The 21,428-nt window shown below is 46.7% G+C and overlaps 2 protein-coding genes across 2 annotated transcripts in view; both read right to left on the bottom strand.

The window, feature by feature from the left end:
* dock11 (dedicator of cytokinesis 11) overlaps window positions 1–13,853 on the bottom strand; it is a gene marked incomplete at its 5' end in the record, with an annotated part of 67,819 nt that extends 53,966 nt beyond the window's left edge. Inside the window, 5 exons of the mRNA XM_080023055.1 lie at window positions 2,012–2,078; window positions 2,281–2,363; window positions 3,041–3,130; window positions 3,920–4,036; window positions 13,752–13,853. Coding sequence (XP_079879181.1) covers window positions 2,012–2,078; window positions 2,281–2,363; window positions 3,041–3,130; window positions 3,920–4,036; window positions 13,752–13,853 — 459 coding nt within the window. The remainder of the gene's footprint in view (window positions 1–2,011; window positions 2,079–2,280; window positions 2,364–3,040; window positions 3,131–3,919; window positions 4,037–13,751) is intronic.
* Window positions 13,854–14,985: 1,132 nt separating this feature from the next.
* haus4 (HAUS augmin-like complex, subunit 4) lies at window positions 14,986–21,338 on the bottom strand. The gene is made up of 9 exons (XM_080022872.1): window positions 21,171–21,338; window positions 20,412–20,551; window positions 20,116–20,247; window positions 19,189–19,329; window positions 16,808–16,904; window positions 16,526–16,671; window positions 16,077–16,207; window positions 15,818–15,886; window positions 14,986–15,237 (listed from the first exon to the last, which is right to left on the bottom strand). Exons 1-9 carry the CDS (start codon window positions 21,232–21,234, stop codon window positions 15,054–15,056), a joined length of 1,104 nt encoding a protein of 367 aa, XP_079878998.1. The 5' UTR covers window positions 21,235–21,338; the 3' UTR covers window positions 14,986–15,053.
* Window positions 21,339–21,428: the final 90 nt, after the last annotated feature.

Raw genomic sequence — 21,428 nt, 5'->3', positions numbered from 1 at the left:
TGTGTGTGTGTGTATGTGTGTGTGTGTGTGTGTGTGTGTGTGTGTGTGTGTGTGTGTGTGTGTGTGTGTGTGTGTGTGTGTGTGTGTGTGTGTGTGTGTGTGTGTGTACACAGTGAATTAAATACAACAATGTTCGGGGAAGACAGGGCAAATCACATTGGAGCGGCACTTTCTCCTCTGTGCTTCGGCTCCGCGACGCCACGCCCCACCCCTCCATCTCTGTCATTTAATCTAATTGGCTGGTTGTCCTCCTCTCTCTATCCCTCCCTCCCTCTCTCCTTCTCTCTCTCTCTCCCTCGCTCATCATGCCTCCTCAGAACCGGTGTTACCGGTAACAGCGGACAGTTCACAACAGGGGGGGGGCGGGGCGCTATGCACGGGCGCTAATTACGGATGGAGGGAGACAGGTCCACATCCATACCCGATCTGAGGTCTCCTATAGCCTCCTCTCCTCTTCTCTCCCGTGATAAGCAGACGGTGCTGCGACACCAGCAGCCACTTTCACTTTCACTTTTGTAGCGTCAGACTAAAGTAATGCAATCGGTGTACGCCCGACCAGTGTTACACCGGTAACGCCGATAACCGCGGCGACCCTAATGCACAGCCACCGACAGAGAGTCCGATTCCAAGGATAAGCCGCACGCCACGCCCTAGTGTCTTTGTGCAGTGGCTCCCCGTTCCTAATGGCGCTAATATTGATAAATTGCCATGGTTATTCCTGCGCGCCGCCCTCTCCTTTAATGGCAAGGGAGAGGACAGAAAGACCTTCTCAAAGCTCCCCGTTCTCCGTCACGAATGGAATGTACGTCTTGCGGAAGCATCCACGCCGCCGACGCAGCTCTGACGCACGGTGTCAGGGGAGCAGTCGTACGCTGGAGGCCTCTCCGCTCCACGGAAAGCATCCTTTCAATCACCGACCCCGGTCTTCTTCGGGCTAAGTTTATCCCCATCCGGTTGGAAGGGGGGGGGGGTCGATGGATGCTATTTATAGGGACTATAAGGCCTCTGGTTTCACTGCCCGGCACTCAGTCCCGCCGCCGATGGACCAGCCCTGGACCTGCAGAGCACAGGGCTGCAGCAGAGAGTCCACAAATTCAAAACACTTCAAACAGAAACCCAGCAAAGGAGTGGTGTCGAGCAGACAAACCATTTGTTTGAAATCACTTTTGGTAAACTGGTTAACCGGTCAATTAGAGGAAAGCGGTTCTGCACAACGTGCTTGTCCCATTGAAGGCCAATGAGATTTGATTTTACTTCCGCGCATGACCTCCGTACGCTTTCAGCAACTTGTGTGTCGGCGCTTGCTTTCTTGTACCTTTCCAAGTTGCCACGTGAATTGATATTGAAAACTGTGTGAAATGGAAAATGAGTAAAGTGCATGACATAACCTACTGAGGCATGACCTACAAAGTGGAACCTGATTGGCTCATAACAGGAAGCTGGCTTGACTGTAGATCTGTAGATCTACAGTATCTACAATACTGTAGATCCTCTGATAGCCCTGCGCCCTTCTGTGGTATTGCGTCACAATTTGAATGGATAAATTAATAATTAGGGAGAAGAAATGATCCAATGTTTGTCGGGACATGGACCTTCAGCCTCTTTAACGAGGGATTCATTTGGTTTGAAATGACATATGGGCAGATATCACAACATATATTGTGTAAACTTCCCTTTGCTCATTGTGATAATGAACATACATATCCTAATTTATGTGTCCTAGCTATTGTAACATAATTTGCTGATCTCGGGTCACTTCTGTGTCAGTGGAGTTGCCATTTTAGCCATATGGGCACGTGGAATCATTTATGACAGCCAGCCTTGTCTCAGTGATTTAAATCCAATACGCGTGGGTAGACGGTTTCTTTCCTGAGAGCGTTTCATAGCCGTAGGTATGGCGCAAAGAGGCCGCGAGGGCGCCCCCGGGGAACCCCGTATCGGTCCGCCCAGGCCCCCTTGCGATAACCGATGCCCGCCACGCACCGCGGCCAGCCGGGCCCCGGCCGCTCACCTCGTCTTTGGCGTCTTCGTCGATCTCAAACACGTGGGCCGGCAGCTTGTCCGTCTTCAGGCCCTTGCTGTGAGAACGGGGCGAGAGAAGGGTCGTTAGGGCGTCGGCGGCGTTTTAACAATCCCCGCCGTCCCCACACCCCGGCCCGCCACCCTTGAAAGACTCAATCAACCGACGCAGTACTCAGACACTGGGGGGAAAAAAAGGCATCTCCTGGTTGAAGGGCAGGTTTGACTGACTGATTCCAGTTGCGGTGGAGTCTCCCTTACCTTGGCAGCATGCGGAAATCGCCGGAGTAGGCCTCGTATTTGTAGTTGATTACGTGCCAGTCGGTGTTGTACGTCTTGATGCACTGCCAAACGGGGCCACACAGAAGAGCCGGGTTAAGAGAGGCTTTTTTCAAAACGCATCCAGGGGGCCGGGGGAAAAAAACAACCTCGCGGAGCATTGAGTTCTGTCCTGCGGCTGTGTGTCGCGTCAGCGGCAAAATTACATCCAAACAATTTTGTAAACGAAAGTTTGATTCTTAACCTCTCCCTCTTAACTGCGTGTTAATACGTGCTAAATATATACAGTATATGTGTATATATATTTATATATCGGTCTCTTGACTCTCGTTATATGATTTGCTCGGTTGTGAAACTGGGAGCAGGAAATTTCCTAATCAGGCCTTGAATAGTGTCTTTGTTAAATCGATGCTTCGTAATCCAGGATTTGTATGTGCCCAGACAATCGCTATGGAGATTGACTCCACGCCTGGCGATAGTCATAAGAGCTGAGTAAGGACTGCACATTTTGGGAGCTGGAACGCTGCAGCCGTATTATCTGTATCCATCTGTAAATTGACATCTGTATCTGCTGTATCCATCGAGAGCTAGAGAGACTATTCTCTGGCGACGCCGTTTGTGCCTCAGCCCAAAATGATTAAACAAATTGCTTTTGTTTACAATGTTGGAGGCGACAGAAAATGGCTGGGGGGCGGATGGGGGTCAGTCAGGGTTAGGGTTAGCAGTCGGTGGATTATCGTACCTCTTTGGCGAACAGGCTCCTGGCTTCCCTCTCAGCATTTTGGGGGACTGAGGGGTATACTGTCCTCCTCTGACGGGACACCTGGGACTCCTGCATTTAAACATGTGAACACACACACGCAAGCACACACACACACATGCACACGCACACACACACACACACACACACACACACACACACACACACACACACACGCGCACGCAAGCACGCGCGCACACACACACACACACACACACACGCAATTATATCGAAAGTTCCCATCACAAACAAAATATGTCGGAGAGACAGAGAAGGGAAAGAGTGAGAGTGAGAACAGAAGAATGCCTGCGGACTCTCTCGTGGACGCGGGGCAAAACGAGACAAGCAGCGAGAGACGTGCGTCTAAACAAAACCACATGCGTGTTACGGGGCACCGATAAATACAGGGGCCTTTTGTACGTTTCTGTGTCGAGGTCCTGGCGGTGATTTACGATGGGAAAAACTTTGCCGTCGAAAGTGAAATGTCGAGCCCTCTCGGAAGCTGCTCTTACCCTGGACAATTTTACAGGATGGGAACCTGCTGATTTCGCTCTTTATCGCGAAACCACCGAGCGCAGCTCTTACCCGCTCCCCACGGGAACAAGCTCTGTGGCTGTGTTCGATGGTGCAGGAGATGAGATACCATGTCATTTGTTTTTGAAGGGTAGAAAATAAAGAAGTGGCCATCTAATATTGGACCCTGGGCTGAATAGGCAAACTCTCTATTTCGCAAAGGTCCAAGTGCAAAAAAATGTTTATTTCTTTTTTAATTTTATTTTATTATTTTTAAGTCAGACACAAGCAGGGCTATATATGGCATTTGGAGTTTAGACTGTGTCTAAACACTGTGTTTGGCCTCACCGAGACATCATCAACGGGGCAGAGCAGCAGGTCTCTGTGCGGGTCGCTGTGGATCTGGGCCTTCCTCTGGAACACCACAGTCTCATAGTCCAAGGGCTCGATGATCTTTGGCTGCTCCTGTGCGAGGGAGGAGGGAGGGCAGCCGTCAGGGCGGAAGGAAGCTGACATGATTGCACTTTCTATTCTGTTCTCTTTTTGTATTTTGTTTTTTTTTGCTGGTTCCACGGCTACCGCCCCGTTGCGAAAGAAGCCAGGTGAGAAGGCGAACGGCAAACTATAACTGCATTGGTTTGACAAAACCTGCCGAAAAGCTTGGATAGAAGACGGCATTCTCAGCAGTCCCGTGGGGAACAAACTTGATCGAAGGGTTTCTCAGTGTGGCTGCAGGTATTCTAATACTTTTAAGGACAAATTGAACTAAAGTGAAGACAAATCATCTCTTATTCAATATGTTCCAGGGCTGCCCCCTGACAGTCGATGAGTCGAATCATTATTCGGAAAGCCGTCAGTGGCCTGAGATTCTTTAAGTCAAGCAGTCGTTTATTTTATGGGTTTTTTTGTCAGTTAGTGTGCATTACAATCACAGGATAAAACAGATAGAAGCTTACAAAATGCACGGGGATAACATTTCAATGAGGAATTATAAATAAAGGGTATCATAAATATATTTTTATATGTGTGAATTGCTCATGTGCAGATACGGAGGTGAACACGGCTCTCCAAGCGCCCCGTTCCTCCAAATAAAACAACTAAAAACAGTGGCATGACTCGTAGAGATTATTTTCTGCGCATAACACATGGAGAGGGGTTGATCGGGGAGAGAGTCACAAAGAAAGTGCCGTGTCCCATTATGCACTTTCTCATTCCATAAGCAGATGTAAAATAAAATAACCCACATCTAAAATAAAAAAACACTGATTTGGCGTGCCGGTCGCAGACACCCCACCGCATCGTCTGCTACCGTCGGAGAGGGAGACAGGTGAGACAGCAAGGTGATAAGGATTTTCTTGGATTTTGCTCTACAGCTAAGAACGACAGTTAAGTATACAGCGAATTGGCTTAATCCAGAACAGGTAAGTATAGTGTAGCAGGTAAGTATGAAGGTAAGTGTCAGGTGCAACAGTGGGCTTAGAGTTTTATAACGACAGAAACGTTGACTCTGATGAAGAAGAACTTCACTCATTTAAAGAGGAATAAATGTATGGATAAATTAGACAAACATACACACACATCTTATGTAAGCAAATAATGACTTTTGCTGCCTCATATTTGTAACTGGGTTGAACCTTTATGATAAAAATGTGATCTTGTGGCTTTCATTCTTTTTACCTTTCTTTTTCAGTTGGTTTCTATGCCTTGACATATCATTTGTTATAACTACACAAACAAACACCGGAGGCACACTACAAATCCATCAAGTCAAATTCCCTTTACATGCAAATGTCGGCTTCCTTTGCTTTAGCAGATCATTTATTTGGGATTTTGACAAACAGTGGCCCTGTGGGTGCAGTGCTGTAATAGTTCTGCAACCCAGCCCTGCTCTTTAAGAACAGTTCATCAGCGCTCTGACCGCCATGAGATCTCGCCACACATACCCAAAGGGAGAAACGCGCGAGAGAAAGAAAGACATAAAGCACGCAGAGCTGAAAGGACCGACATTGAAAGGCAAAACAGCCGCTCAGAGAAGGAAAGCCACAGAATGACAGCTGCCAGAGAGAGAGAGAGAGACAGAGAGACAGAGACAGAGAGAGAGAGAGAGAGAGAGAGAGAGACCCAGTCAAGTCATGCCTCGACGTTATTTATTCGGCAAGCTTTATCCAACTCAGCTTAAAATGGTGTCAGGCTTAGCCTAGCGCTCCTTTGCCCTGGGATGCATCAGGATAAGGGCAGACCACCTTTAGTTCAGGTAATTTAATAGAATTTAATGTTTTTCAATCTCAGTCTAAACTACCAAAACATTAATAACCGTGAAATATAGATGTACCTGGTTCCACATTTTATTTTAGCCTCCGCACATAGGTCTTTTCAACAGTTTTTCAACTGAAAATATTCCATCGGGAGACATTTGTCAAAACAAGATGGAAATGTCGAAGGTTGGCGAGACACCACAGAGGTTTAATAATGTTCATAAATGAGCACAAAACAACAATCAGGGCAGCTGAACAGCAACTAACCTGACACGGCATCTAGTTCTAGTACTGCAGTCCCTTTTCCCTGGCCAGACTAATGCCGAGTTCAGCCTACGTGTTTCTGGGCTCATTTTGCACTCGCCCACAGGCTTTTGGAGAAGGCCGAGCAAAGCCCCAGATCGGAAGGAAATCATAGCGCTGTAGGGCTGTCCCATGAGCGACGAGCGTGCGCAATCCGACCGCTGGCGGCCGACGACGGCATCAAGCAGGTTTAATATCTGGTTGCGTTGGGATCGAGTAGGGAGTGCTTGGCGAGCTACAGCCAATGAGAGCAAACACGGGATCACCGGGAGGGGGGGAGTCGAGAAGGCGAGATGGGAGTGCACGGACCAACAACAAACACACAACGTACCTATTTTACTTTTCTTCTTTATATGTTTTTAATATATTTCTTATTTAAATTCTGCTTTTATTCTTTTTTTTTTTACAGTGATCAGGGATACAATAACAAATAAATAGTCCTGTCATGAGCATGGTATCATTTCCGGTGTCAATTCTCACTGGGGTGTTTTCATGACAAAACATAGTTTTGAGACCAAACAGACTCTTGTAATGTGTGACCCCCTGTCACTGATCAGTCATGTAGTGTGCAAACCACGAGACTGCGAGATTCCCGATCCTAAACAGAAAGTCGTGTAGTATGAACAGCACGGGGATCCAAAGACTTTGAAAGTCGTGTAGTGTGCCCGTGGCATAAGGAAACAAAGCACTTTAAACAAGTTCTATGTGTTGTCACAAAACAAAAACCTCCGTGCAATTGTAGCCAAGAGTCATAACTTCCTGTTTCAGGTTTCATAAAGAGGTATCTGGTTTGATATGAGCAAAGCATTACCTCTAAACTAGGCCCACCAGGCAAACCACGCCGTGTATAACTGGGTCAAGACGTGATCACCTTAGGAGGGCTAAACTGATGGTGGTGGTGGGAGTGTATATGTGTTAAATCTAAGAAAGTGCAACTTTAAGCTCAAGCTAAGCGGTTGCAAATGGCAACAAATTGCTTGGCCAAATGCTTAAGCCCTGGATGGGCTACATGCGGCCAAAGGAATTCCCTTGCGCTTGATCAGCTTCCCTCGCCACAACACACACAACACAGAGTGGCTCGCTGACACGGCGTCTGCAAGCTGCACTTGCGGGAGGGGAGGGGACAGGGTTCCAGGGAGAAAGATGGCGAGAGAGAGAGAGAGAGAGAGAGAGAGAGAGAGAGAGAGAGAGAGCCCTAACCGGGCCCCCTGTCGCACTTCAAATCACAGCTTCCTTTTCTAATGAATCCGTGTGAGTGTTTTTGTGTTTTGAAGGGACGTTCCACCTGGTCCTCATTGATTATTCCATTACAAGTGTGCAGTGCAGTGCAGCTGTGGTTTATGCCTTTGTTCTGCTCTCAAAAAAGGTAGGGGTGGAGGGCAAAAGGCGAGCGAGAGAGAGACAGAGAGAGAGAGAGAGAGAGAGAGCGAGAGAGAGAGAGAGAACACGCTCAAAACATACTTCAGCTTCTGCTTTCGCTTCTTAAAATCCAGCATAAGGCACGTGGACACGTTGAGGGTCACATTCTTTGACTTGTTAGGCACATTCAACACTATTCAGCAACAACCGCTCCCCCATAAGCTGCTGACAATGTAGATAGACGCTGCCAATGTGGCCTGGATCACGGACGACCCAACTGGTAGGCCGATTCATGCGGCTGCAGCTTGGCAGGCTCCGTTCTGGCATCGCAGAGGCCCTCGTACAAAAACTGTCGGCGCAGACTTTCCTTCAGATCCATTAGAGAGTGCGCAGAACATTTCTGTGCACGGGTAGAGCTGCCACAATTATTACATAATTCGGCTGACTGCGACCATTTTGTAAAAATCGCGAGATGCCACAATCACATGTTTCCATCCACATGTCAAGGGGATTTTCAAGCCAATGTTAGAAATGTTGCAAGAAATGAAAAGGGGAATTGGGGTGTTTCCACTTGTTGGGTTGGGGCAAATTAACTGTCTAACCAAATGTTTGTGTTCAAATGTTCAATGTCAATAGATGGTTCTTCTGCAATAGATAGTACATTTATTATTACACTATTGTGAGCTCTTACCATGATAGTGTCGTGAAATGAAACAAGAAATATGTTCATCTCAACAATTTAGTGTCAGGATGGTGAGAAGGGGGACACTTCTCTGCTCTGATATGCTGGAGCAGATGCATCAAAAAGGCAAAGAGAGAGAGAGAGAGAGAGAGAGCGCCTCGACAAACTGGTGAAGAGGGCTGTCCCAGACCTGGGCATCAGACTAGACACCCTGGAGGCTGTAGCAGAAGGGGTGAAAGGGTAATAGGGTCAGTTGCTTGGCCACGATGGGCAAAACCTTCCCACCACCAACACAATACATCGGCAGAGAAGTACTGTACCTTAAGGCACAAACGGATTCTAGCGTGTTTCTCCAAGGAGCTTATTAAATTGAACAACTCTTACCCCGTCTGGCGTGGCACCGTCAGGTTTTTTTTGCAAACATCTCTTCACAATATACCATTCTTTCACATAGACCGGCAGTTTTTTAGAGCAATATTCCAGGTGAGCGGGCTAGTCGGACCCCTCATTCTGATTCAGTCATCGGAACAAATCTTCCTCGCCCCTCACTGGTATCCGCCATATTCTTGCGAGTGAGAATTCTTTGGCCTCCAATAATCGGAAAACTGCAGGAGAAATGAAATTTTCCTGCTCTGCTTGTAGATTCATTGAGCTCGCAGTGTTTCATTCTCACACTCGCTCTTGGTGTTATTTTCTTTTGCAACCAAAAGTTTTTTCCAGTCGAAACTCTGACGTTCTTGCAGAAGAGGAGAGGTGAGTAACCTCACGTATTACATTACATTTCTTCTGAGGTTTTGCTCTGAAGGGCACCGTTGCCTGCTCGCACCACAAATTAACAGAGTTGTGGTCCATCAACTTAACTCTCGTGAAAGGCCTCTATGGTTATTTTCTACTTGGGGACTAGACCTTCTTCCCGGTCAGCCTGAAGCTGCAAATCCACAGGCAGCAACAAATGCAGTGCTACGTTGTCAACAACAACAACAACAAGGAAGTCCTGGGTCTGTTAATGCGTGGTTTCTGGCTTTGACGGCGGGGCCCGCGCTGCACTCAAGACGGGGTCTCAGCTTCCTGTCACGTGCACATCGAGCTCAACCACAGCGCCACGAAATTTAGATGAGCCGTCTCACCCGGGCCAAGAGGCTGCGCCGCTCTGTAACACCGATCGTGTTACAGGAGCGGGGGGGAAGAAAAAATAAAAAAATAAAAAGCACAGGACGATGTGAGGTCGTTTGAGTTCTGCTTTCATGAGAAAAGGAATAGAAATCTTCACTGTCATGAGCACCGAAGCTGTTAATCTGCAGTGCCAGTGATTGAGAAAGAGATGAAGACAGAGAGAGAGAGAGAGAGAGAGAGAGAGAGATGACAAAACACTGAAAGGAGATGGCTTAACGCCGGGGTGGAACCTTCCGCTGTGACCTTCCCATGTTGTGTTTTTCATTTCTTATATCAATCTCCCATGGAGCTCGCTTTTTTTCATGTCAGATTTATCGACCTGGCTCCCCAGAACACACTACGCTGCAAAAAACAAAACTAAAAACAAACAAGTCAACAAGCCAGAACATGTTATAAATAAAAATTACTTATCTTCGAGAAAAATTGACATGGCTACATTTGTGTATAGGATTATTCAGTTGAGCTATGCTAGCTCTTCCTACGATTATTTCTAAGTGAAATAAATCAGTTAAGTAAGTAAGTGCGTTTAAAGTAAGTTTAAGTAAGTAAGTACATTTCTAACGAGAATAGCGGACTTTAGATGCTCTCAACTCTGAAAGAAGAAAGATCGAGGCATCAAAATCATAAACCCCATCTCATTTGATTTCCAGTTTCAAGAAATATAACGTAAAATCATCTCACCCCATTGGCTGATAATTTAGCTCGATCCAAGCGGTAGTAATTTTTTCTTTATTTTCATTTTCTTCTTTTGGGGGATGGACTTTTTTTTTTTTTTTTTGCAGCGTAAGCGCAGATCGCTGATCACCTCAACACGGCAACACGCCTCTGTGGAGTTGCTGGGACTTGACGCTGGCATGGGCGCTTTTTCCAGATGTTTGCGGCCCATTACTGTGCAGAGCATGAGAGGGACTCAAGACCTCCAACCCTCACACAAACCGGATGGGTTTTATGTGCTGGCAAGCCGGCTTACGGGTCACGCATGCACACACATGCATGCTGACACATCAAGCACACTCTGACGCATTGATCGTGTTCATCAAACCCAAAGACACACACACACACACACACGAGGGCCGAACGATTAATCTAATTCAAACCGACATCGCAATTCGACAGAGCGCAATTTTGAAGTTGCAAAGCCTTTGATTAAAAAAAAAAAAAAAAAAGTTTCTTGTTTGCTCCGGTGCGCTGTGCACGGCGTGTGCTGCTGGCAGAACATCTGCAGAGTCCGGAAGGAGCCTCTTCCAGAACATTGGTCTGTTTTTTTTTTTTTTACCTTTTTGTTTTTTTGGGGGTTTTTTTAATAAGCATAAAGCTGTCCCTGGCACACGGGGTGGTGCTCCCTGTATGTCGACGTACGCGCGCAACATTTTTATAATAAATAATAAATCTCTGGTGAAACACTGCATATTTTTTGAATGTTCATTTTCAGACTTGAATAATTACAGTTTTTTTTTAGGTTAAATCAATCAGTCAATATTCAACTGTGATTGAAGGTTTTTCTTTTCCCAATTCAATAGGTAAATAAAAATCTATTATACATATTCAATTCATGCATCTAGCCTACAGCCTGGCCTGCAGGAAAGAGCAGTTCATATGTTGACTGAATCCAATGTTGTGTTGGTCATACTCTAGAATGATTTATTGCTTGTGTTTAGTGAATAACACAGAAGATAAGGAACTTTAAGCCAGCCTTAACACACACACACGCACACACACACACACACACACACACACACACACACACACACACACACACACACACACACACACATATATAAACAGATGTGCGGCCAAACCCTGACCCCGCCATGTGCTCCAGTCTGTGCTTACAGGTAGCATGGGAAGCCTTCCCTCTACCCTCTGCTCTCTCCAGGGAAGACTAGTTAAGGCAGCCTCCCTAGCCCCTTGCAAAATGACCTCTGGTATTTGGATTTAGGGCAAAATCCTGTGATCGCAGTAACATGTTAGCAGGCCTTGTGTTTATACTTCACAGTGCCGTTCTACACCGCTAACAAACCATATGTTACACACACTGCCGTCAGGAGGAGCCCACAAATCAATAGTGAGCACCCACCTGATCAAAGGCCTTTGATGCATTACCCCACTGCAGGTTCGCTAACAAGCACTTTCCCCAAATTACAGCACTAGAGACGCATGCTTAGCACGCACAATATGACAGAGGCACTTTCAACCTGGATTCAATCATTTACATATCGTAAGTGGGGGTGGGGGCAATGGATAAAAATGTATTTTCGAAAAATATTTAAGCTACTTAGTTCAATATCAACAAATAAGTTAAAAGACATTCTTATAAAACACCATGAAAACATGCAGTACTTGTAAAAAATGTGAGATACTGTCTTTGCAGCAAACGTCCGCCCGCTAGGTGAGAAGAGAATTTTCTGATATTCCCTCCTTTGTAAATCATGTTGACAAAGGTTCAGGCCCAGTGACCTCCTTGCCCCATTATTTGGGAGATCCCACAGCCGCTCCACTGTACTTTGGCACTATGGTAGATAGCGATGGTGGCGTTGGGGGTCATTTTATTTTGGGCTTTAAGGACATGTCATTTGAGGTCGCCGCAGAGCAGGGAAGCTTGCACAACTTCAAGTCGCTCGCATCAGCTGCAGCCGCTGTAGCGGAGACACCATGAACCGTCCGGCGGAGGTGAAGGCGAGGAGGCGAGGCGAGCGGCGAGGAAGACCGGCGGGAAGGAGAGGCACAACAGGACACATCGACGAGTGAACCGAAGACGCGCAATTTGACACGGAGTTCCGGGACACACACACACACACACACACACGCGCACCGGAAGCACGGCTGTATCATGCTCGAGGGAATCCCCGTGTTAAGAGGAACACAAGGCCTTTCCAACCTCTACAAAACAGCGCTTGTTCTCAGTCACCATGCCGACCATTACCCCGAGGAATTAGTGGACCACGACTCGAAAAAAACGGACGCAACAGAAAACACAATACGACGCAGATAGACACTTGCAAGACAATGAAGATTTGCCAAATTCACACATACGCACAAAAGACACGCGCGCGCACGCGCGCGCACGCACGCACGCACGCACACACACACACACACACACACACACACACACACACACACACACTCTAGCCTAAGTTTTGCACTTAGGAGGACCTCATCATCACAAGATTGCTATGCTGCTAACTCCTTTGGGTCACACAGTCTTGGAGATGATCATCATAAGACCCAGGAGAGTGGCCCCCTGACAATGAGGCTTTTTCACCTTAGGAGTGCCGCAGACTCCTCTGGATATCTATTAACAGCTCCAAGAAAATGCCTGATCTGTATCAGGGATATGCCCTCGTTCCATCAGACGGGAACGGGGACGATGACCCCAATGACAAAGGGAACCGTCGCTACAAAGAGCGCGTCGGCGAGCAGGAATGAGTCCGCGCTGACACCACTGGAAGTCTCAGCCGAGGAGGGGGGGGGGGTCCGGCCTTCTCAAAAGAAAAATAATGGGATTTATCTCTTTCACACGCATGCGTGGCACACAAACCGCTTCATCAGCATTACCCCCCCCCCCCCTGCCATTCATCTCAAGCCGCTGAGCCTAAGCTCCCATCACTATCACAGGCTGTGACCCAAAAGAAAACCAAAAAAAAGCAACATCCCGGTTTTGCGATGGAATTTGTCAACATCCATGCCGGTCGATCGGCGGCATTTGCGAGGGCTGCCATCCGTCGAGCGTGGGGCAAATCCACCACAGTGGGCAGAGAGGAGCCCACGCCGCGCCGCACGGTGGGCTCCGTCCCTCGGGCGCACAAAAGGAAGCCGAGGAAGCTGCAGGGGAGGAGGAGGGGGGGGCACGTGTTCCACGGGCAACGACACGCTGCGGCCGCACCACGACCCCGGCAGTCAGTCAGACAGACAGACAGACAGGCAGACAGAAAGAGAGACAGTCAGTCAGTCAGTCAGACAGACAGAAAGAGAGACAGTCAGTCGGGCAATCGGGCAGTCGGACAGACAGGCAGTCAGTCAGTCAGTCGGGCAGACAGAAAGAGAGACAGACAGTCAGTCAGTCAGTCAGTCAGAGAGACAGTCATTCAGTCGTTCAGTCAGTCAGTCGGGTAGACGGCAGTCGGTCAGTCGGGGAGTCGGCAGTGAGTCAGTCGGCAGTCGGGTCAGCCAGTCAGTCCAGAAACCACGTTGCATCTTACGACTCAAAACGAAGCGTGAGCCATGTTTCCTGGGGAGGGCTGAACGGCGTCGTTTCACAGTTTCACAGTTGACTGAATGGAAGTCGCGTGGGGGGGGGGGGCAATTTAACAACGGCAACGACAACAACAACAACAACAACAAAAAAAAACCCCGCAAAAACCATCCGAGGAGCCGGCGTTAATACCGCCATTAGCACCGCGGTACTCACCACCACCACCGACGTCCTCACAGCCTCCGACACGCTCTGCCGGACCTCCGCGGCGGTGCCGAGCTTGCTCAGCCTCTTGGTGAATTTGCGCACCTCGGCCATGGCGTGAGATTGCCGGTGAGGGCCAGTACGGGTACGCGGCGGTACCCGACAGCTGCGGAGTGGCGGCGGAGGAGGAGGAGGAGGAGGAGGTGGAGGAGGAGGAGGAGGTGGAGGAGGAGCGGCCAGCGGTTTAACGGACTGACGAGGCGGGGCTGAGGGCAGGAAGAGGCTCGCGCGTCGACTCCCGAAAGCTGGCACGCGCCGACTACCGTTATCTCGGAGCGCGTGCGCGCGCGCGCGCCCGCCCGCTCCCTCGAGGCGCCGGATGACGTCAGTTCCCCGTCACCCCCCCCCCCAAAAAAAAAATCAGCGTTGAATTTCGATCGGTGCGAGCGAGTGACGTTATTCCGCATGACGTTGTGCTTATCTTGGAGGAAACGATGGAGTTATGGTTTCTTATCCAGTGCGCTTGACGGGCGCCATCCTTTACGAGACTAACCAGCGTCATCTACGGGAACGAGTCGGCAATCGCGGGTGCTCGTTAACGGGACGCGTCGAGGATGAAATCATTCGTTTTTCTCGTTTGTCAAATGCTTTCGTGGGCGGGGGCTACTTCTGTGGTGGAAACACATGGCTACATCTGCACATAACAACCAATATCTATATACGACGACCTTTGTATAAATGGGTTGGACGGACCAGCAGGGTTGACCGGGGGATTAGCTCAAATGGTAGAGCGCTCGCTTAGCATGCGAGAGGTAGCGGGATCGATGCCCGCATCCTCCAAAAAACATTTTTTCGTTTACAGGCTGATCTCATACGTACGTGTAACGTGCTCGTTTATTTGTGTTTACTACACTTTTTTTTTAACTCAACCCTACAAATCCAGACCGTTTCAAAAATTTGGGAATATTGACAGGTATTGTTGAAGTTGGCAAACTCACAAAGGAGCACATGGTGACAAAACACCACTTGTCATAGATTACTTTACATTTGAATATTGCTAATATTATTAACTGTATGTTTATAAACTATTTAGACAGACTTCGTTTTTTCATCTGATTTTGTTTACCTTTTTAAGCTTTCACTGCACAAATGGAGAATCTTGAGTCTCAAAATAAATCCACACCGCATCGCTTCAGAGTATAGTACGTTTTATTTATGCAAAGAAAAACATCGATGTATCACAACATTGACGGGAGTGTGCCTGGGGACCCCCCCCCCCCCCGGGGGACCCACATCTGCCGGGTGCCGAGTCCCCTAGCGGCTGTGTTGAGAGAACTCCTTCAGAGCCCACTTCTTCATGTCGATCTCCCGCCGTAATCTGGAGTACTCCTCGGCCACCGCCTCAAACTCCTTCCCCAGGATTTCGAAGGAGGCCAGCTTGGACTGCGCCGACTGCCTTTCCGCCTTACAGGCCTTCAGCTCCGACGCCAGCTCGTCCCTGCGTTGATCGGTTGGCAAGAGCGGTCGCACGAGACAGCGAGGGGTGGCGTCTTACACAGTGGGTTCTTATTTTGTGAATTTTGAATACGAAAAACTTGAATTTGCATAAAAAAAAAAAAAATGGAATTAAAAGTTTTTCTTTGCGCAAATGGCCTAGATTTGCCACATTGCAAACAATATATAAAGGGGGTTTTAAACTCTCATTCATGGAACGTGGGACATGTTTGCGCAAGCTCCTCACTGTTGTACCGGAAAAGACCAGCTCTGCCAATTTCTCCCTGACAAACAGAACTTTGTGATGCGAAACTCAGACCCAAATCATCCGACGGCCACTCGGGGGAGGATCTGACTGTCGGTGTGACCGTAGCAATTGCGTCGGTGCGGCTTATTATAAATATCGAAACAAAACCAAAATTGGCATCTGTTTTTGTTTAGAATATATCGATTTGAAGAATAGATGGGTGGATTTCGCCACCATCAAAAGGTCTCAAACGCGAACCTCCCCCCATTTCTCGCATTGTGATGACATATGGGAAAATGCTTGGTGAGTATACGTACAGTATTAGCCGACTACTTGCCTTATTTTTCGATGTGCGGATATTGTGTCAGGAGTGTAGGTATCAAGATGAATCTCCACAATCTCTGTCCTGAGGAAGAAGAAAGGCGCACAGCGCGTCTTTTAGGTTCCCCACAGATACGTACACAGAGCTGACTGGCATTTATACAGTCGAGCCCCCGGGATCTCGTTCCGTTTGCACGCACGGTAAGGCAGATGTCGTCACTGAATGTGGCGATAAAATAACTGACCAAAACCGAGAAAAGGGTCCAGCTAGCTACCTGATTTTTTGCAAGACCAGCTCATATTTTCCCTCAAAGTAGTCCAGCGTCTTTCTGTCCAGGGCGATCTGGATCTTCAGCCGGTGGTCCAGGATGAGCGTCTGGAGGAGCTGCATACACTTGATCATCTCCTGGAAATCGAGGAAAGGGTGAAGAGCGCGAGATTGAAGCCGTTGCTCCGGTTCGGCAACAAGTCCTTCTTCTTGGATCCGCTTCGGAACACGGCGCAAACCTTTAAATTTTTTCCCTCCTTAGGACAAAAGTTATGCAATGACTGTCGAGTAGTATGTATTAAAGCACGAGGTTTGACTACATCATTTAAGGACACGTCGAAAGTATGTTTGAAGATTTCTATTTCGCGTAAACCTCTTTGACGGCGGTTATTTGGGCCCTAAACATTTAACCTTCCCTCAAAAAACAAAACAAAAAAAACAAAAACGATCACTCACAGAAAGGTAGAGCTCCGTCTGCCGCTGGAGGAGCACCGAATTCTCCCGACAGACCTCCTTCAGTGCCTCCGCCCTCTTGTCCTGGCTCTCCAGCCGGCCGGCTATGTGAGCCAGATTAGCGTTCATCAAGCCGTCGCTCTTGCCCTCTAATCGGGATCCGCCCCCCAAAGAAAAAAATAATAAAGACAGGTTAGGCAATGCTAATTTCACGTTGAAACAAAAAAAAACCAGCAGGCCGTTAAAAAAGGAAGAACAGCTCTGGTCGAACTGGCGTGTACCTACCCCACTCGGGCTGGAAGTAGGTCAGGAGAACGAAGCACTTTCTTCTCAGATGTTTCTCCAGCTCTCGCGGGAGACCCTGCTTCATTCGTTGCACGTTCTAGGGAGTGGAGGGATCAGCGTTCACGCCGGATGCTCAAGTGGAGCCTGAGCGGGCGGCCGGTGACGGCTCACGCCTTCGCTCAAATGAATGGTTTTGGTGTTCGTATCAAGTAGGGCTGCGAGACATATCGTTTCGGCATCGTCAGCGTACTCGTTTATTTATTTATGCCCTCGTTTATTTATGTCAGGATTTATTCGTGGTTGTTAGCCTTAGCCAGGTGTGGTGTGGGGATGGTGTGGTTTGAGCAGCCACACTTGTCCTGGGTCTAGGAAATTGAATTGGGCCCAGGATATGCCTATCCCATATATATATATGTAACTCTATTCCCTTCTATTTTGTACCCCATCTTTGTATGATCTTTTTGAGTCATGTTTAATTTAATTTTATTTATCTTATTCTATTCACTACCTGTGTTATGTTTTAGGAATCCGTTTGTTTCAGTTAGTTGCTAGGTAGGAATTAGGTTAGCTATTGTGTTCGGTTTAGTAACTATTGTGCATAATCCGCGGGTGCGTTCCTAAGACTTTTCACTGCACACTGTATATGTATATGTATGTGACGAATAAACCTCTTGAATCTTGAGGATCAGCGTGGCTGCGTGCCTGCTGCATGTTGGTTGGTCTAACGAGCAGCAGGAAAAAAACCCCATCCCCACACACACACACACTCAGGAGAGGAGCCCTTGTCATGACACGCGTCCAGCTGCTCCAGGCTGGTTCCACCTAGACCACGCTCTACAATAAACTGTGCGTGGGAAACCCTGTGGTCTGTGTCTCTGTGCCGGAGGTCCCTGAAAACGCCAGTTGGGCGGCATGCGGCAGGGGAAACTGCCTCGCCAGTTCTTGGCAGGGTAGGCTTCCAGGAACCCGTTACAAATTTGCAAGAACCCCAGATTCGATAAGACGCGTGCATTTTGATTCTGCTTATCAGTTCCTAAATTTTGCATATTTCAATCGCGCTCCCGACTCGCTCACCTTACGTTGGCGGGGCGCGGTAGCAGACGGGCAAATGTTGTAATAATTCAACCAATGGGCAATTTCCCAAAGTGCCACGTTCCCCCATGTTTGTTCACATCGCTCCCACATGGAGATAATGTAAAGCACCGTGGCGTAAGTTACTGCCCTAAAGCGATTCTGTTGCTGATTTGCGACAACGCAAAAGAAACGATATTGGGGTGCGCACACGCTTCTGTTTACATCCTGGACCATGGCTGACAGCAGAAAACACTCGAAAATTTGGTTTGGCTTGGCAACAGTATTATTTTTATCTATTTTACAAATATTATTTCATTATTTATTTAAATAGTTTTGATTTGTAATTGTTGTTGTTTTTTTGACAATTCCTTATAGGAAAGAGTAATATTTATTTTTATATATGAAGGGAGAAGAAACCTTCCTGTTACAGTTGGCAGTTCACTGATTAAAGCCTAAATGTGCCAAGAATAAAGATATTATTATTTGTATTTTCTATGCACATGCACTCCCCTACAAAATCACCGCAATCATTCTTGAGTGATTAATTCTTTCCAAATAGAGCTATTCAAGTCATCTTTGGAAAATTTCTGTATTTTTTTCTATATAGCAAATCAAGTCTGGTTTTTCCAATATCGTGCAGCCCTTGTAAGCCTGAAATGAACACCTGCCAATTTCCAAAAGAGCCAAACTCTGGATAAAGTTGTCCAATTGTGTAATTTAATTTTTTTACTGATTCAAATACAAGAATGAATTTAATGTAAATTTTCTCTCATATAAAACAATTTATAATAAAATAATAAATTAGCGGGGGGGGGTAAATAAACAAATAAATACATACATACATACTTACATAGAAAATCATTATTGTGGAACCCATCTGTAATTGAATTTGGTCACTGACCCCCCCCACCCACAAAGTCTATTTTATTTTTTCCAGGTTTGGAAACAGCATAATGACCGCACATCACTTGCCTCTGCAGAGAAGGTTAAAGATAAACTCCACACCAAATGCGTGTCCGCTTCCGACTGTCAAATATTCCCCTCTAGTGGCCGTCAGTGAACATTTTTTTCCAGTACTACAGCGGTAGTTTGCTCAGCGGGACGTTGAAAAAAAGCCTCTATATAGTGTTTGCAAAGTGTGAAAATCGTATTTATTTAATTTCTTCCGGTTTGTCCTTGTCATTCGTGCAGTTCTATTGCATTTCTACGGTGGCCAACAAACAGTTTTTGCCAGCATATACCCTCAGTTTACCTGCAATTGGCGGGTGGGCAAAAAAACTTAACTCTGAGCTCCTACTACGACTTACCTTCTCTGCGGGCATGAGCTCCATCACCTGCTGGGGGTCCAGTCCCAACACGGAGGGCTGTTCTTGGACGCTGGTGGCGCTGGGATCCAGCTGTCGGACACACTGGGCCACCAACAGACACTGCTCCATTGTTTCGGAGAACTACGACCCAAATCACAGACACGAGAAAACAGCGATAAACAAGATTCTAAATTTTTTTTTATTATTATTATTTTTTTTAAATAATAATAAATAAATAAATAAATAAATATGTACATATTGTAAGCGGTTTATCTTCCCCTCACAATATTGCAAGGAACTGGAGAGACTTTCACTTTGTTAAATGTATAAATGCAATTGGAACACCTGCAGACAAATGGATTAATTTAATAATTCAGTGCCAGCTGCCAGGTTGAGTGTGTGTGTGTACTGTAATGAGGTAGTAAGTACATGGTAATAATTCATATTCATAATTTATACCCTTTACACCGACAACAATATTGTTTCCACTGCATAGTATTGCATTTTGTATATGCTGTATGTTTTTATATATCTGACTACTTCTAATAGTATTTTATTTATTTTCTGGCTATTTTTATATTACTTTTTTTTTTGGACTCTGGAGATTTTCTGTATGCAAATCGTCTGGTGTGAAGCGCACCAAACCTCACCATGACAAATTCCTAGTACAGTGGAAACCTATTATAGTGATCTTACAGTAATTGATTTTCCCCATATGTTGTCATGTATGACAAGACTCAAAACGAACACTGTCAGCAGACTACTTGATTACGGATTATTTGAACAGCATTTGTACAGGAATGATTCTGGCCTGAGCTTTATGATCTATATACGTGGTTGATCACTGTAACCGTGATCATATCAAGCGGTTTTCACTGTCTCTGTAAATGTACCTGGTGGAATAAATTGACTAATTCTACACTTTACCATGTTCTGATCAGGGGGTACGGTGGCACTATGCCGCCTCACACAGTGCTCCTGGATCATTTCCTGCAGCAGTCTGTGGAGGCTCTCTGAACGCAGCCAGCGGCGTCTCTGAACCTGCAGCTTCTGCTCCTCCTGGATTGAAACATACGCGTGTAACCACAATATTAAGCCAGATAGCCACGAACAAAAAAGTACATCGCATAACTTGACAAAGCGAAAGGAGGTGACGTCGAAGCGGGCGCGGGAGGACTCATTAAAGGCCTTTATCGCTGTTGACGGCGCATGTCAGTGGTTACCCTCTCCAGCTCCGCCTTCAGCTTGGGCGTGAGGCCGGTGCGGTTCACATGCTGTGTCAAGGTGGCAAAGAGCTTGCAGAGCTGCGGGTTCTGGGTCAGATCCTTCTCCGCCAGGTCACACAGCGGGAAGGAGGCCAGGACTAATGAAGAGAAGCCGAAAAAATGATATCAAGGGGGAGATATATATTACATTACATTTCATTTAGCAGACGCTTTTATCCAAAGCGACTTACAATTGTTCAATCACCGACGGACGCAGCCGTCAGGAGCAATTAGGGGTTAAGTGTCTTGCTCAAGGACACTACAGCATGGTAGCAGGAGGAGCCTGGGATCGAACCAGCAACCTTTAGATCACTAGACCACCAGCTCTACCGCCATATATATATATATATATATATATATATATATATATATATATATATTTTATTTTTTTTATAAGTTACATATGTATTTTTTTTACATCATATATGTAGATCAGTATAATAATAGTATGGTTATTAAAATAACATTGAAATAATAGTTATTAATATATAATAAATATATTTAAAATAATTACAAATGATCTATTGGTGTGCGTGCGCGTGTGTGTGTGTGTGTGTGTGTGTATGTATGTATGTATGTATGTATATATATATATATACATATCGAATATATATCGAATATATATCGAAAGCCAGTTACAAAGCTACACATTAAATGAATAATTCAGCTGAGGACAGGGCACAACACATGCACACTCGTTCGTTTGTATTTACATACCCTGCTGATGCAAGTTGTCCCCCTTCCCGAGCGACGACGCCATTACAGATTCAGAGACGGACATCAGACGGACACCATTTTTGCCTTCAATATCTTCTATATTTCCATCGTTTTTGGGGTCTTCAGTGCATCCCGCACACGTTTTTCCGTCAGCGGGCCACAGGCGGCGGGAAGACGACGACGACGACGACGACGACAACAACTCCGCTTCCGCAATCGAACCGCGCGCGTCCCGCCAGGAGGCCTCGCATTGGCTCG

Source organism: Zeus faber (genome assembly GCF_960531495.2).
Source record: "Zeus faber genome assembly, chromosome: 22".
NCBI classification, from domain to species: Eukaryota; Metazoa; Chordata; class Actinopteri; order Zeiformes; family Zeidae; genus Zeus; species Zeus faber.
This window is presented reverse-complemented; position numbering and strand designations above follow the sequence as displayed.